Source organism: Stylophora pistillata, chromosome 3 (assembly GCF_964205215.1).
Source record: "Stylophora pistillata chromosome 3, jaStyPist1.2, whole genome shotgun sequence".
In the NCBI taxonomy this organism is placed as follows: domain Eukaryota; kingdom Metazoa; phylum Cnidaria; class Anthozoa; order Scleractinia; family Pocilloporidae; genus Stylophora; species Stylophora pistillata.
Genome location: NC_142521.1, coordinates 27674565 through 27691711, shown reverse-complemented (window position 1 = coordinate 27691711; position 17147 = coordinate 27674565). Strand labels below are relative to the sequence as shown.

The 17147-nt window shown below is 38.4% G+C and overlaps 1 protein-coding gene across 1 annotated transcript; it reads left to right on the top strand.

Moving 5' to 3' along the window:
* The first annotated feature begins 13 nt into the window (after nucleotides 1–13).
* Nucleotides 14–16714, top strand: LOC111329817 (poly(ADP-ribose) glycohydrolase). The gene is made up of 24 exons (XM_088754826.1): nucleotides 14–265; nucleotides 1030–1156; nucleotides 2695–2835; nucleotides 3557–3626; nucleotides 4966–5058; nucleotides 5661–5716; nucleotides 6058–6121; nucleotides 6761–6847; nucleotides 8038–8112; nucleotides 8672–8764; nucleotides 9032–9088; nucleotides 9215–9315; nucleotides 10046–10137; nucleotides 11149–11215; nucleotides 12210–12285; nucleotides 12810–12854; nucleotides 12973–13075; nucleotides 13873–13951; nucleotides 14509–14617; nucleotides 14769–14826; nucleotides 15291–15335; nucleotides 15478–15545; nucleotides 15970–16030; nucleotides 16356–16714. Exons 1-24 carry the CDS (start codon nucleotides 151–153, stop codon nucleotides 16574–16576), a joined length of 2103 nt encoding a protein of 700 aa, XP_088610952.1. The 5' UTR covers nucleotides 14–150; the 3' UTR covers nucleotides 16577–16714.
* The last annotated feature ends 433 nt before the right edge of the window (nucleotides 16715–17147 follow it).

Genomic DNA, 17147 nt, shown 5'->3' with positions numbered 1-17147 from the left:
GGCATCGACCCGAAAGAGGAGTTTAGTTTTTTCGGGTACAAGTTTCGTATTTCATGTTAATTGTTCTTGAATCTTTTGACAGTTATGCCTTGACAGCGGGCCAAATCAACTAGTTCCTACTCTTCATGCATTGGAACCTTAGCAGGAATAATGAGCATTAAGTTTAATGCGGATCGAAAGCGTAAACGGCTCAAACAATCCAGCATCGAGGAGAGTTTCAAAAGACATCGGACCATGATGTCAAAGGTGCCCCTTCACCTCCTAGGTAATTCTCATTTCTTATCGATCTAAATCAAGATACCTTTTTCTCAGGAGCTTCACTCTAAGATTTGTTTTTGTCGATCTGAATAATCCTTTTCTTTCGGCCACAAACACATAATAGCAATCAGATGTTTTCGAGTGTCTTTTTAGAATTTTTTTTTTTTGGGTGTACATAGCAGTTTTCAAACGAACCCAAACGTGTCCTCTGGTAGGGCTGAGATAGCTAAAATGAATGATTAATGAGTTACAATCAATATTCGTTCTCTTCTTTCCGTGCCTCTGATGGCGACATGAAAGCACAGTGATCTAAAAACAAATTGGCCGGTAGGTACAGAAATGAACAGAAATCGTCCATTCATGTACAGGAATCCACATTAGTTGGAGGCAAAATGAAGGCTATCAAGAATAATCGAATGAATGATCAAACAAACGCATTGTCTACGACAGCTATTATCGGTCAGTTAATTAAATTAAATGATATTTTGAGCTTTCGCGGTACTCAAATGGCGTTCGTGTAAGCTAAGTTCTAAGGGAGGCGAGATACATTCAATTTTTTTAGGTTTTCTCTTGAGTCAGTCTCTACGTGTTATCTTAGCGATGATCTCCTCGCTGATTTTCAAGGAAACTCTGCAATTTCCTAGTTTTAGACTTTGTCGCGAATGTTTTTACAGTATTGTTTTATTTTATTTATTTTTGCCACTTAAACTGCGAACTTTGAGCTGTCCACATCACTAACCCTACATTTAATTGCTTTTCTGCCCCTACAAGACGGGAAAGAAGAGCTCCCAATGGAAAACATCCAACACAGTTCATCTCCATTAGAGATGGTCAATGATCAGGAAGGAGATCTTAGAAAGAAAAGGGCTCTTCTGGCTGATGCTGCAGAGAAAAGGAGGTATGTCTGTTCAATACTTTATCCTTTCACATCCCAACACCAGCATCCACTTTTCTTGCATTTCCTTTGGTACTGACAAGGAGTATTCCTCTAACCATCAAAGCTACTTAGCTTGGCCATTTAGCAGTATTACTGTAAGTGGTAATTAGATGCTGGTCACTCTTTGAGTTCTTATCTTTGTCTGCTTTACATCTCTACTTCTCCTGGTTAGCTCAATGGATAGAGCGCTGAACTGTTGTGTGGGAGGTCGAGGGTTCGAGCCCCGGCCGGACCAACACTCAAGGTCTTAAAATAATTGAGAAGAATATGCTACCTTTCTATAACATCAAGAAATGGTTAGATATTCTAGTCTTCTCGGATAGGGACGAATAAATGGAGGTCCCGTCTCCTACAGGGTTAGGGGTAGGAGACGTTAATTTCCCACGCATGAGATTACTGTGTGATGGATGTCCTCCCCTGGGGTGGGATGGGCGGGTTAGGATTGATTGTAAAGCGCTGTTGATCTGTCATTGTAAATAGCGCTCTATAAGTGATAAATTGTTGTTGTTGTAATTTAGCTCTGAGATTTTAGTTTTGCTATAGCAGAGGTGTTCTAGACTACAAGCAGTCCCTCCTTTTCAGTGAAGTCTATTGCATGTGCCAAAAAAAATAAGTGAAAAAAAAAATCACTTTTTTCAACAACTTTTTTTCTTTCGTGACAAACTTCACCAAAAAGGAGGGACTGCTTGTAGTCTAGAGGTGTCTCCCCAAGTATGCCTAGGTTTTTTTTTTAAATTTTTACTTAGAGGGGGGGGGGCCACTTATGGGAAGGAGGGCCCTTTATTGAGAGGGGTGTATTAAGATAGCTCAGCAATAAGGACAATAATCAAAACAAAAGATAATACAGGTGAAGGAACTTTGCAGGCAAATAGAGATAGAAATAACTGGAAATGGAAAAGAAACTATACTCCTAATTTCAGTTTAGGTGAAGCTCAAAAAGTTATAAATAGAGAGGCAATAGAAACAAGTTTTCCTTGTATCTCTACTATAAAGTAAGGGAGGGGGGGAGTGCTTGTGTGAAATTATGGCCAAGGGGGGGGTGGGTGCATATTCAGGGAAGTAAGGGAAGAGACAGTTGAAAATTTGTCTACCTTTTTTTTTAAACTGATTTTGGAGTTTCCAGCTTATTCTCATATAACAGGTGCTCATAAAGGCTATGCAGTTATTTGTTGTTGTTTCATTGATCATCTACGGGTTTATGTCGAATTAATTTGATGGCCTGCTCCCAGTTGGCTTGTTAGCTCAATTGGTAGAGCGCTGCACTAGTATCGCAGAGGTCAGTGGTTCGAATCCCGTACAGGCCTGAAATCTTTTTCAGGTCTGATTTTCACTATTGCTCAAATAGTGCTTTACTGCGAAGGATCGTGCACATATACGCTATGCAGTTATGTTAGTTTCAATCTACAGTGTCCCACAAAGGTACATGTGTTTGCTTGTCCAGAAATAATAAGCAGTGTACTTGCTATGTTTGATGATGAACAACTCTCCCCATCTTTTAGGGGTGCTTCAAACACAGTGTGTACTTCAGTAACATCTACAGCAAGTTCAGACATGGTTGTTGAAGGTGGAAGCAAAGATGAATTAAGTGATAATGATGACAACCTCGTCGGCTTTGACGATTCTCCTTTAATGTTCACAGAGTTAGTATTAATAATTGTAACAGTCAAATATTAGTTTTAGTGCCCGGCTCACTCATATCAAGAAATAAATACATGAAGATTGAATGGTGTAGCTAATGTTTCTGGTAAGTCACCAAAATACTGAAAAGGTACTCTTGGGCCCTTTTCAGGATGGTTCAGGTAACTTAACAGGCCCGTTACACTGTTCTGTTTTTATTCAAGATGGGGTTTTAAAAAGTTTTGAAAATTATACAATAAATTTATCAACTAACAAAACAAAATGGTCTGGTTTGGGTGCCACAACCTGCTCTTCTATTCTTAAAATTTTGATTTTAAGATAATAGCTTCAGTCCCATAAGTTACCAAGACTTTTGAGAAATGGGCCTCAGAATAGTTATCGTAAACACTCAACCCCTGACATCAGTATGCATATTCTCCATACTATTCTCTATACATTTCCTAAGGTGCTGACAAGGAGAATTTGTTTAATAATCAAGAGCTTCTTCAGTTGGTGATCATTTCCTTTATTCTCCTGACCTTAATATTTGATTCAGGGGTGATATTGTAATGAGAAATTAGATGCTGGTCACCTCTAAGGGGTCAAAGCGTTAAATCTCTAACTGTTTCAACTCTGACCTCTGATTTGCTTTTGATTTCTAAGTGTCCTTGTTTAAGAAAATGTACTGTACATGCAAGTGCACCAGTTAATCCGTACATTGAAAATAATTAATTTTTTTTTCAGTTCACCTAGCCCTGTGCCTGCTCCAGTAGAGATACCATCCATTCAGGCCACTGAGAGATTTGTTTCAGGAGTAAGTTTAGAGTACATGTAATTATGTGTACCTTGGATAGTTGGAATTTGGTAAATTAATATCCCTTTTCTGATGACAATCAGTGTAAATGTCATCTTTTTTATTTTAAAGGAGGAATTTACTCCAAAAAAAGAAACATTTTGCTTTTTAATTGGCTATCAAATTTAATTATAGAATAACACAATTGATAGCTTACTGCGGTTTGTGATTCAAAGAATAATTCAAGCATTGGTCCCTTTCAACCCTTAAAAAACTCCCAGAAGTGATCAACATGTAACTTCTTCCCATAATATCTGTATAGTGTTCAACAAACAGGTGTTGAGAATAATTAAACTTATCAGGTAGAAGTTGTTACCTTGATTCAACACCAAATTTCTACTCTTAGTAGTTACTAAACTATGTGAAGGTGTAGTCTGATCGTCCGGGTGAGTGTAGTCCTGAGAAGGACTGTTGTCGGTGGTAGTGACTGACGTTTCGACAACCTGTGCGGAAGTCATCATCAGAGTCAAGTGAATGATTGTTGTCAGTAGAATGTTCTTCTTCCAGTTCGTGTGAAATGATCGGTTGGTTTTGCCGTGATGTTATTGGCTGTAAGACTCAAGTGACGTAAGTTGGTCGTGTTTGGTCTGTTTCGATCTGTCGGTAAAGTTAGGTCGTTCTTTTTCGGTCGTTTGTGATGTTTATGTCGTGAATGAGTCGTTTGTATGGAGCGGGTAGTTGTTGACATCTGTTTAGGGAGTCTGTTCTAAGTTAGTAAACCAGCTTTCCAGAGTCAGTCGTTGAAAATAGTCAGTGCTGTAGGTTAGGCATTGCGCAGAGTCCCAGTCAATGTTGTGGTTGGTAAGTCGATGGTGTTCAGCAATGTGATTGCTGACATCACCTTTCCTCGTCGCCCGTCTGTGTTCAGTCAGTCTTGTTGTGAGGTTTCTGCCAGTCTCACCGATGTAGGAGGCTTGGCAGTCGGAACAATTGATCTTATAAATCGCTCCCTGTCTGTTCCTCGGTTCGTCTTTGTCTTTAACATTGGTTAGTAACTGATGTAGTGTGGTGATGGGTTTGTGGGCAACGCGGATATTGAAGGGTAGTAAGATGTGCGAGATGGTCTGTGGCTAGTTGGCTACCACTAGTGTTGAGCCCTGGTAGTTGTAGCTGCGAGTACAGCATACACAATAACTAGTACATTTGTAGGGTTTTCAGTAAAGATTTTCTGTCAGATGAAACTTAGGAATGATCTGTGCATGTAAATGCAGATATTTAATTTGAATTTCAATCAACTTTTAAACTATGGTATAAAAGATTGTTCTGACAACCAAGTTTGTCATTTTACTCTCACCTGCAGGGATCTCCTCTTGAAAGCTTGAACAGGATTCCTTCATGTTCCCCACCATTACCACCACTAGATCCACAACCTGACCACACAGTATTAGTCAGAGTAAGTAAACTCTTTCTTGGCCATTGATAAATAGAGAATGATAGGTGGGTGTATGTAGATATTGAATTTCTCTCCAAGTGCTCAACTTGATATCTAACAAGTATTGCTAAGTTATCCAGTTGAACATGAGAAGAGAAATTCCATTATCTGCTTATGTATTATTTTAATTGTTTATTATATAAACACCATAGGTCTTAAATGACAAGAAAAGTCAACTTAATTAATGATCGTAAAAAGAAGGATTCAAAATCCACAGAAAAAAGTCATTAAGTGTGTGGGCAATTAGGCTCAAAGAGTTTTAAATTATTACAAAAAGTAAACAATAAGCATAATTTTAAATTCATAGAATGCCTTGATTTGAGAAAATTTGAGGCACAAAAGACAAGGGACATGTTAGCAGCTAATTGGCGATATCAAACACATGTAAAAAAGTTTTCAAATTTTACAAGCCTACAGTTATGGTTATTCTCTGGGCTTGTAATCGTTTATAAAACACTGCAGTTTACATGATAGAAAAAGACCTTTTGCTATGTGATACCATGAGCATGTGGGAGTTTTTATTTATTCATTTTTTCCTAACTTACTATAATTGTATTTTTCAGCCCTCTCTTTCAACTGATTTTGTTGAACCTCCCAAACCCTCTCACAAAAACTACAGGTAATTTTTTTTATTTGATTTGAGAAATCTGATCTCCATTCTCAAGCTTTTTTACAATTAAACTTTGTTATCTTAAGTGTATATTAAATAATTTAGTTTTAACTATTTCTTTGCCTAAAAATTTCAAGATGACAGCCATGCAGTCTAAAACCCTTTTTTCTTCATTATAGCAATTGATTATTGTTAAATTAATTATAGCTAAATCAATTAGCCATGGATTTCCCTTCTTTTATTCAGCTTGCAACACGTAGATCCCCCTTTAAAAGAGTTCATTGTACTCCTAATTTGTTTTTTCACTCATAATGATTAATAATCAAATTGTTTTCATGATTTTCTTCTAGAGACAGATGGGATAAAAACCATGTAAGGATGCCTTGCTCAAGAGAAAACCTTTACCCAGGACAGGTGATCATTGTCTAATTTCTCCTTACAATATAAGTATATAGCAAAGCATACTTGTAAGTGAGGGAGAGTTAGAAAAGTGATCAATTATGATTATAACAAGTATTTTCAAAGAAAACTACCAGAGGAAATAGATATATTTTTTAATACTGTGAAATCAGCAGTGATCAGTCGATGTTTCTTTGAGCTTCAGTCTGCAAATAGTATTTTAGAAACCTCGTCAAGGTAATTTAACTTTATGTCAGAGCAACCGTGTGGGTAGTTTGGATAACGTGTTATGGACTAAAACATTACTCTTGCAATACTCTTTGCTTGTACATTTCATTTAATTATTTGGCTAAGAGTAGTATCTGAAGGGATAGATTGAAAAAAGGAAATAATTATTTGTCCTTGGTTAAGCAGTAGCCATGTTGCTGGATAAGCAATAAATTTAAAATTGAGAAATTTGTTAACTTTTAGCTGATAGAGAAATTCAGTGCCAAAATTGTAGAAATTGCACTTGAGCAGAAGAAAATGTTCAGGCTGCAATTTGTCGAGAAGATAAGATGTCAGACGGTTGGAGTGAAAGGCTTAATAATTCCCAGTTTGTAATGGTAACTCAGGCTAAAATAAAACCTTAACTTGTTTTTTTTTTTCCTTCAGAATTGTGAAAAGAAAATTATTCAGAATAGATGGGAGCTAATTGAAGCAACGTTATTAGGATCAATCACAAACTCAGTTGAACTACAGGTAAGATCCTAAAACAAGATGAATGTCAAATAAAAGGAAATTTAGCATAAACTGTGTGTATGTATAGATTAGAACAGGGTCCAGATCTCTACAAAAGAAGACTCTACAAAACAAGCACATTAAGAAAAACCAAAGAAGTGTCAGAAATTCCCACTCAGGTGCATTTGAATGCAAGATGAAAGGAATTAACAGGAGTTGACCCAGCTCTGGGATATATCTCAGAAATTTCTGGCACTTTTGGCTCTCTGAACACTTTTGTAATGTAGAAAGAAATGACAAAAATGCATCCACACTCTGATGTCTGTATAATCATTCTAAGTAGTCTGCAGCCTTCCCCCACTTCTAGTCAGTTTGGAAAACCACTGACAACACTCCAGAACAAAAATTGCTCTTTTAAATCAGCCCTCTTTATCCCATGGTATCAACAAATATTCTCTTGTTTTATTCTTGTTTTTTACATTATTGTATTCCCACCAGTAGTAGTATATATAGCTCCATCTTTCTGTTTATACCAAAAACAACTGGCAGTTCCTCTATTCACTCTGACTTAAGGAACTCAGCCTCAAGAAATATTAGCATTTTTATTTAATGGATTCCATTAAATAAAAATGCTAATATTTCTTGAGGCTGAGTTCCTTAAGTCAGAGTGAATAGAGGAACTGCCAGTTGTTTTTGGTATAAACAGAAAGATGGAGCTATATATACTACTACTGGTGGGAATACAATAATGTAAAAAACAAGAATAAAACAAGAGAATATTTGTTGATACCATGGGATAAAGAGGGCTGATTTAAAAGAGCAATTTTTGTTCTGGAGTGTTGTCAGTGGTTTTCCAAACTGACTAGAAGTGGGGGAAGGCTGCAGACTACTTAGAATGATTATACAGACATCAGAGTGTGGATGCATTTTTGTGAAACTCTTTATGGTGACCAATTTACATTTACCAACTCAGTGAAACCAAATTATCTTGTAATACTGTAATTTGGTAATATCAACTAAGTTGAAATTGTAAATTGGCCACCGTAAAGAGTTAAAAAGCTGACATTCCAAGCATTAGCCCTTCATCAGAGCGAATGGTACTTATACTTACTGATATAGCATCACAGTTTCTTAGAAACTAACAACTTAAGAAGCAGTGTGATCTATAAGTAGTTGATTTTTTTTCTGTTTCCCTCTTTTTTTGTCCTAAGGATGCAATTTTAAAGTACAATGCTCACTACTCCAAGAGGTGGAACTTTGAAGCTCTACACAGCTACTTTAATGAGGTAAATATTAAAACCAGACCAGACTAGGCCATAGTTGCCTGCTTACTCTAGGTTCAGTGGCATGTAGGTTCCTTATTGATGGATAACAGTATTTATCCTGTAGAGACACAGATTCCATACAAAGTGCTGCTGCCAGTTCCATATTTTTCAAAAGGTCACCTTAAATCATTTATTGTTCCCCAAAACTTAAAATTCAGTTGCCTGAAGAAGAAGAAAGCTTGTTGGCAATCATTTTATCAATTTGCATGATGTCTTAGAGCTTAATACTGAGAAGAAATGATTATGTCAGTATAACTTTAGACCATGAACATAAAGTAATGAAAATATCACAATTTGCACTATGACAGATGAAGGCGTGTAGTCAGTTTGGTCACTTGGACTCAAAGTTAGTTGCCAAAATGCTTTTTCAATTACCATTGAGATAGAGAATGGTTGTCCGTAGCCTAAAATCTAATTGCTGAGAGAAACCACCAACCAGGACAATGTAAATCGTTGTCTGATGATATAACAGTCTTTTTCCTGTGCTTTCTGTGTTCCATTCAGTGAGTATTTGTTTCAGGTACTGGATGTCAGCCAAAGAAATGAATTTTTCAGCAAGACATTACCAGAAATGGTGTCTCTTACTCTTCAACTTCCCACTTTGTGTACACAGGTTTGAAAATATTTTTCATTGGAAAATCTGATGCAACATTGTTAATTTTCTTTTTTTTTTTTCACCTAGTAACAAGGTCACCTACAAACTAATATGAAGCATCTGTCAGTTTTCTGTGTCTGTTTGTTAGAAACAGACTTGAAGACAGTTTATGAACACTATGCAGTTTCAATCAGAACTTTTTTTATGAGAGTACCTGGATCACTTAGTTCTTTTTTTTAAGAGCTGTAGCCAATTTCATTTTCCTTTTGAAAATTTTATTTGCAGGCCATTCCTCTTTTAAAACGGCAACAGAATCACAGTATAACAATGAGCCAAGAGCAGGTCAGAATAATTTTTTGTGGAAGGATTTTAAAGATATTTCTGACTGTGATTAATATTATTTGGTAAGAGTAAAAGTACTTTGGCTGTTTCTTCACAAGTGATATACAATGAACTATTATGTTACAGGCTGCCTGTCTGTTGGCCAATGCATTCTTTTGTACATTTCCAAGACGCAACTCTTACAAACACTCCGAATATTCGTCATTTCCAGATATAAATTTTAATAGGTAAGTTGTTCCTGTCATTTTAAAAAAAAAAAAAAAAATACCATTTGGCTTTTTACTTTAATAGGGAGTGTATTGAATTATTTAAGATAAGGAAAGCTTAAAAAATTAAACTCTAACTGCATATACCACACTCAAGATGGTTGGTTAGAAAGAAACTTTTTCAAAATTTGAGGAGAAAGCAAGCATGGTGCACCTCCCTCCTCACCCTCCCCTCCCCTCCCCTCCCCCACCCCTTAAAAAAAATTCCCCTCGCACTTAGCTCATCACAAGCAAGTAGATCTGACCACTACCCGGCTGCTATTTCAACCATTTTGGAGAAAAATAGTTCTTTGATACATCTCAGAGTAAGACCATGAGTATTGATCCGGCCGAACCAATACTCATGGTCTTAAAATAACTGAGGAGAATTTACTACCTTTCTATAATATCAAGAAATGGATAGATATTCTAGTCTTCTCGGATAAAGACGAATAAACCGTAGGTCCCGTCTCCTGCAGGGTTGGGGCAGGAGACGTTAATTTCCCACGCACGAGATTACTGTGTGGTGGATGTCCTCCCCTGAGGTGGGATGGGTGGGGAGGTGAGATCGTTACATGGACTGAAGCGGCTGCCAGAGGCGCCTGATAATGCTGATGTCCGATCTCAACCTTATCATTGTAACTAGACACGTTTGTTGTCTAGAGTGCTTAAGACTTTCTTCTTTCTTCTTATCTCTCTGTCTGTATTTAAGATTATTTCAAGGCGGGAAGGGAGGAACAAATTCAGTCAAAACAGAAAAACTTCAGGCCATCTTTCATTACTTCAAGAGAATCATCAAGGAGAGTAAGTGATTAACACTACCACCTTGTTAACCTACTATCTTTTTTTTGACAGCTTTTCTTATGTATTCAGTATATAGGAACCACTACAGACAGACAGTCCTAGTTTTGCTCTTGCGCTAATGCAGCGATTAATTTGAAGCATCCCTCCTGGACAACCCACGGGCATTAATAGTCCATTTTACAGTTGCGTGCTTGGTTGCCAAGCCTTTAAATGGGAGTGAGGCTGAGGGTGACCTTGTTATGATACAAACCTTGCTGCCTTTCAAATGTAAATCACTTTGTTATCATGCTAACTAGATACAGGTCTCTATCATGACAAGGTCACCTTCAGCCTCACTCTAAATCAAAGGCTTGGCAACTAAGTACACAACTGTAAAATGGCCTATTGGACTGTTGTCCGTGTCCCGTGGTGGGGAATTGTAACCTTGCCTTGCTCAGATTCGCGCGGCGAGTTTGATCGACGACGGAAATCGAAGATGTCGGACATGCCAGATATCGCGATTTTATAAGCCGATCGTGGCAATCGCCGAAAATTGCAATCGCTGCAACGATCACACCTGGCGATTTTCTCCGATCGCCGCGATCTGCATATAAAATTGCTAAGTGTTTCGCCGGCTTTGGAGGTAAGAAGTCCGCTTTTCTAAGAAGATGGTTCAGAAGTAAGTTTTCACAACGAAGATTGATGTTCACAAGAGAAAAACTCAACAGTGGCACCAAAATCACTCAAAGAATCGTTAACTACAAAATTGTGCTTGGTAGAGCATTTGAACGCAATTTTGGCCCGGGGGCTCGGGAATTTAAACGAACCAATCTTTAAAAGTTCAAATATCTGCCCGGAGTGAGGACGTTGAAGAAATGAAGGTTAATGGCTGCCTGAAATAACCACGAGGGGCTGGAAAAACAAAGCAGCCATTCTGTATATCGATTCCTATAGGCCATGCCTTTTAGATAAATCAGTACTAAATCAGCTTAAATTCCTCTGTAAGTGTTATTATTAATTTCTCTTCCACAGTGCCTAAGGGAACTATTACTTTTCAAAGACAGGTTGTGGAATCTTCTGACATGCCTGACTGGGAAAGGTAAATATCGTTATTAAGCTAAATGTGTTAGTCGTAACTAACATGAAGTGCGGGCGTCTTTTTAAGACAAGTCAGCGTTACGAGCTCGCAATCGTTTATCCGGACGGCCCTGTTGGAATTAGAGTTGAAGTAGACGGTGTGGGGAGGGGCCAGGAAAGACGAAATTTTTGCTATTGCCCCACCCCCTACCCCTTCCTTCCTTTTAATCATCACTCGCCCCCTTGGTAGAGATATCTTTTTTACTTAGCCATCCTTGTTTTGAAGGCAAAGACGGTAGCTGTAACTTTCATCAAGAAAATACGAGGCGCTCGCTCGCCAAAATCTCCTAACCGGTGGCCATAGATTTCTTTGTGAGCTAGTCTTGAGAATTTGGTTTTGTATCGAAGTAATTCTTTCGTTTGTAATCTTGCATTGGTAATTATAACTGACAGTGCGCTCAAAATGTATGGTAAATAATTTTCAACGAAGACTTTGAACAGTGGGTAGTCAAGGTAGTTACAAAATGTCTTGCGGGAAAGAAATATCGGAGCAAGTCAATCAGTTTGTAAAGATTGCCTCTTAAACTGATTTAACTTAGCAGTAAAAGACTTAATCAGTGTGTCTGATCGATAGGTAGCAGTTTTGTACCTTTATGAACAACTACCAGAAAGTTCAGAACTTTGCAATAATATCTCCCATTTTTGCAATGAATGGCAAAAAATGCTTTCTGTCTGCACGGTGCTTCCACACACTGTCCTTTCTGGTTTCAGAACGCCTAAATCCTCCTAAAATATTCTGCAGAAGTTTCATATGTTCCAAATTGATATTTAACTGTGGTTGATTTGAAACGTGGTCGCGTCAAGATTGTCGAAGCATCCTCAGTCTTTTCTTTTTTTTTGTTGATAACGTGAGTTCCCATCTTCAGATTTGTTATTGAACCAGTGAAAACCTTAAGGTGTCCCATCATTATTATGCCATCATTATTAACTCATTTCCAAAAATGTTGCTTTTTCAGATGTAATACGCTGTTTGGAAAACTTCACGTCTCCACTAGTGGTACAATTGAAGACAACGGAACGGGATTTCTTCAGGTTTGTGTTATGAAAGTAAACTGCAACTGACGGCAAACCACTCACTTGTGAAGTCCACATTTTATTTCCCGGACTGTGTTTATATGCACTTTTATTTAAGCTTTCTACAACGGCCACACCCATAGAAACGGAATGGCCACCAAGGTTCGTCCTAAGAGGCGAAATGTAACCTCACCAAATCAACTGACAAACAGTGTAGCAACATATACCTTAAAAACTGAGTTTGTTTTATTGCACTATCCGCATGTCTTGAGTGTTGTTTAGTTTGATAATATTTGAGGACTTAAAAAAAACGAAAGGTCTACTCTTGATCAAAAAAAAAAAAAAAAATAAAAAAATACAGCCCCCAAAAAATTGCATCCCCACTCCAGCTCCCCATACAGCCACTCCTTTACAACGGCCATTTTTGTCTGTCCACAAGATAGCCGTAAAGGAAAGATGCGACTGTTTTCGTTCCTGTCCTTCATTATCGTCTTTGATGACCGATAAGTAACTCATGTGTGCGTCTTTTCATTTCGTTTAAGGTTGATTTTGCAAACAAGTACATTGGTGGAGGTGTTATAGGCGAGGTGAGCTTTTACTGACTGGTTGAGTTAACTTCTCAGCGATATATATTTACTCTTCAAACTAGTAGACACCTTCGACAATTTTTTATTTCTAAATCAAAGTGATCCGGTTTTGTTACAGGGTTGTGTCCAAGAAGAAATACGCTTTCTTATATGTCCTGAACTGATACTTTCACGGCTGTTTTGCGAGCGGCTTGATAACAATGAGTGTCTCATTATAACAGGTAATTAAGTAAAGGCTGAGCACGATAACATAACAGACCCCGGTATATACCGACCTGTTAAATACGACTAGTTATTTACCAACTGCGCGCAAATTTTCTGGACGCGGTGGCCGTCGTATGAACGTGGCTCTCAGTGCTGGTTCAGTATACTTTTGGGTAGTGAATCCGAATACTAATGCATCCCATGGCTTGCAAGCGTTTTTGCTTAAACTTGTGGTGTTTTTACTTTAGTGTCGCAAAGCCAGAAGCAGAGAAATCATAAGGGCCAATCGGGGCGGAGGAGCCAATGCCAGAATCTAATTTAAAACAAGCGTAGTACCTCAAGCGCGGAAACACACGAGTGACCAAGTTCTCTTGGCTTTAGTTTACGTCTAATTGGAAAGGAGGCTGGCGCGAGTTTTGAATGTACTTTAGTTTTGCTTTACTATTCTGTGTGATTGATCTACAAAATTCGCGCCAATCTCTCAACCAATCAGATGCCAATCATACACTTGGTCGCACGCATTTTTCAGCGCTTCAGGCAGTTTGGTGATTTTTACTTTGAATTTCCATTGGCTATCTAAGTTATTTTTCCTTTCTTCTGATTGGCCGTTTTGATTACTTTGATTTTTGTTTTACGACCATCAATCGAAAAGCACTTTATCTCAGTTAGTGACACTCAATTCAAACTTGCTCTGGCGCCTTACGCCTTTTTGAGCAGTGATTCAGAGAGTCAAAAACCTTCTGTTCTAGTTTACGTTATCCTTCAGTTGGGACTAGTCTTTGTTCGCACGATTAATAAGCACTTTGTATTTTAGGCGCAGAGCGTTACAGTGATTACACGGGATATGCGCACACGTTTAGATGGGCTGGTAACCATAGCGATAGAACAACAAGGTATCTGAGTGCTGCTGTTGAAGATCTCAAGTCACAAGTATCTAGAATTTCTCATATTTCTTCACTCCATAGCTCGCAAAGTCTGGGATTTGTTTTCATAAGCGAAGGTCTCGGGCAAACGGTTGCCAGAGTTGCTCAAAATTATGATGTGAGCGGAGAAGGTCTGTGTATCATCGTTGTCGTTTAAAAAATATTGCAATGTAAGCGCTGATATATTCCCCTGAAAAAAAGGAGGCAAAAGAGAGTATCGGAACTCGAACGCAACATTTCCCAGTCATCGCCAACACCTTGTAATGGTCAGTCGCAATGACGTGTGGTTAAAATATATGTTTCGTCGCCGATCATGGCTTTTTCAAACAGGGGGCTAGGCGTTTTACGAGTCTCGGATTTCACTTTTTGCTGGCCTTGATAAATTAGAAACAAAAAGAGAAAGAAATAAAGAACAGATCAATTAGTACTAACATCTATATTTCGCATTCCAGAGTTCTAACTGTTTTCCTACAACTTTGAAGTTATTTTGTGCCAACGTATTTTTCGCTCTCTCTCGTTTTTTTTAGGGATTCTTGGGGAAGACGGCACTCTAAGATCGTGGCCATAGATGCACAAGTATTTCGCTGTTATACCGATCAGTTTCAAGATGGTCTACTCAAGAGAGAACTGGACAAGGTACAGTGACCCAGATAGGACTCGAACCAGGACTACTCGATCTTCCTTCTCCGCAAGTTTGCTAGTTCTCATTTCCAACTTTCGAGAGAAAATTGTCTTCCAGAGTCTTCAGTCTTTTATTGACGTATGACATAACACTTTTCTCCTACAGGCGTACTGTGGGTTTTACTCCCCCGTAGAACGGAAATATCTTCCAGCGATTGCCACAGGTGAGACGAATACAGCTATAGCAGACATGTTCGTAAGTTTAGAAATACGTCGAGGCTTGCATCCTGTAGATTTACTACATAGAAGTCATGTGATAAGGCATTTCAAATTATTCTGCGTAATCAGTTTTGTTGGAAAGTGAGAGATACGTCTACGAACCTTTAAAACGCGTTTCGAATGAGTGTCGCAAAACCTCAACTTGAATAGTCACAACTGCCAAACAGAACAGTGGAAAAAACTATTATACCAGCCAATAAAAACTCAAAGTCAAAACCGCGGGAAAACGCGGTTGACCAGGTTACTGATTGGTTGATAGGGTGAGGCGACTATTCGTGACGAATGGCGCGGAGAGTGTTGAAGACAAACCAACGCAATCCCGTTTCACTTTTGACTCCCAAAGGGAAATCAAATTTATGATGCAGTCAACACAGTAGCTGTTAAACTTACGTTTCTCCTCTCTTCGTAGGAAACTGGGGCTGTGGCGCCTTTGGAGGCGATCCTAGAGTCAAAGGTTTGTTCGGTCATTTTTTTATTTCTTCATTAACCCTTTCAATCCAAGGTATGATCAGTAGGTAATTTCTCCTTACAACTACGCTGTTATTGACAATGGCAGTGTGAAGGTCCTAAAGTATGTCTTTTTGTAATGTCTTCAGGTTTAATTCAAATGATGGCGTGTGCTACCGGGTCTAGGGACGTGGTTTATTTCACGTTTGGAGATGCTGTAAGTTGCGACTCGAGAAGTGGCAATGAGATTGCAAAGTCATTGTGAGAATCACGGAAAATGCTAACAGACCATATGGTTTCACTTTACAGTCGTATTTTTAGTGATTTGCTTTCATTGAATGAGGAAAAAATGTGTAGTGAAATAGTCTTGAGCCACGTTAAACGGTTATTCTATGTTTAATGCGAAATTCGACCAAAGATTACGAGGCGCGAGAGAACGCCGGTTAGATTTATGGAAGTCTCGGGATTTCTTATCAGGAAAAAAGGGATTTTAAGAGAGCCATCGAATACTATGGAGTTATCGATGGAAGTAGGAGAAAAAGCTAAAGGGGGCAAACGTTGGTGATTGTAAGCAATTTGTGCCCGGAGTTCTCGTATTTGATGTTCAGAATGACTCCCCGACACCTCTCTATTTCTTTCAGGAATTAGCGGAAGATCTTCTCAGTATCCATTCGTTTATCACAGAACGAAAATTAACAGTTGGTAAGTGGGAATCATATTCAAGAGAAGTGCGAGAATTGCGTGAACTTTTGATAACCGGTTTTGGTTACTTTGTACAACATAAAAAAAAGGTACCTTTCGCCAGGTAAATCTTGAAGTTTGTCTTGTAACAAAATGTCAGTTACGAACCTGTTGAAAATGAGTCCTGAAGTACGGTGAAATAAGCATTCTTCACGTGCACTTTATCGGAAAAATTGCCAGGTGATGTAAGTGCTGTTATAAAGTGTATTATACCCCATCTCCTAAAAGCATTGCCTTTTAAATTTTTCTTCATTTTTGGTATTTAAAATTAGTAATTTGTCCTCAGGTGATGTTTGGAAGCTGATGCAGCGATACGGAAAACAAATTCGAGCAGCCAGCTCCGTGACAGTAAAGCTATATACATTTATACGTCAGTTGCATAAAGATTACGAAGATGATACTGATGATGAACAACCTGAGAATAAAGAAGAAAATGCCGCCACCTTGAACTACAGTCTTGAAAATGATTGTGAATCTTACAAATCAAACTGCAAAGATGTTGTGTGACGGCAAGTCCCTCGGATCGTTTCGTGGTTAAGAACTGAAAAAGGGCAGCGGACTGCTTTGTATACTTAAGTATTGTGTGACGACCAGGCCCCAGCTAACGGTTACGTGACCTCGCGAAACTGATAATCATGCGGTGAACGCACCCTCCGTCAGAAAGGCAACTCCAAAGGCATAAGAAGTGGTGTACTACATATGTTCTCCATATAGTGCGTGACTCTTAGACAATTAAGTGTCACGAAAAAGTCAAATCGATTAACGCGTGAGAAATTGTAGTCCGTTGATGCAAAGCCAAAGGGAAGTCCAAAAGCAGAAAAGTTATTATGTGACTACCAGTTGCGTGATCAAGGGCCACGAAAACCGAATGACTGCCGGACATAACTGTATTTATTCGATTAAGCACCCAACCTCGAAAAATTCCTCCACCCCCCCCCCCACAAAAAAAGGAAAAAAAAATTTGAAGATCACAAGAGGAGTATTGTTAGTCGTTTCTTCATTGGTGAACAATCTCTGAATTCATAATTCATTGTTTTGTTGCAAAATAAACTTACTTCTTGCTGAAAATGATAAAAGT

Coding starts and splice junctions, on each gene's coding strand:
- LOC111329817 (XM_088754826.1), top strand. CDS start 151: ATGAGCATTAAGTTTAATGCGGATCGAAAGCGTAAACGGCTCAAACAA. Junction 12,855..12,972: donor GTGGAGGTGTTATAGGCGAG/GTGAGCTTTTAC, acceptor GTTTTGTTACAG/GGTTGTGTCCAAGAAGAAAT. Junction 15,336..15,477: donor AGGCGATCCTAGAGTCAAAG/GTTTGTTCGGTC, acceptor TAATGTCTTCAG/GTTTAATTCAAATGATGGCG.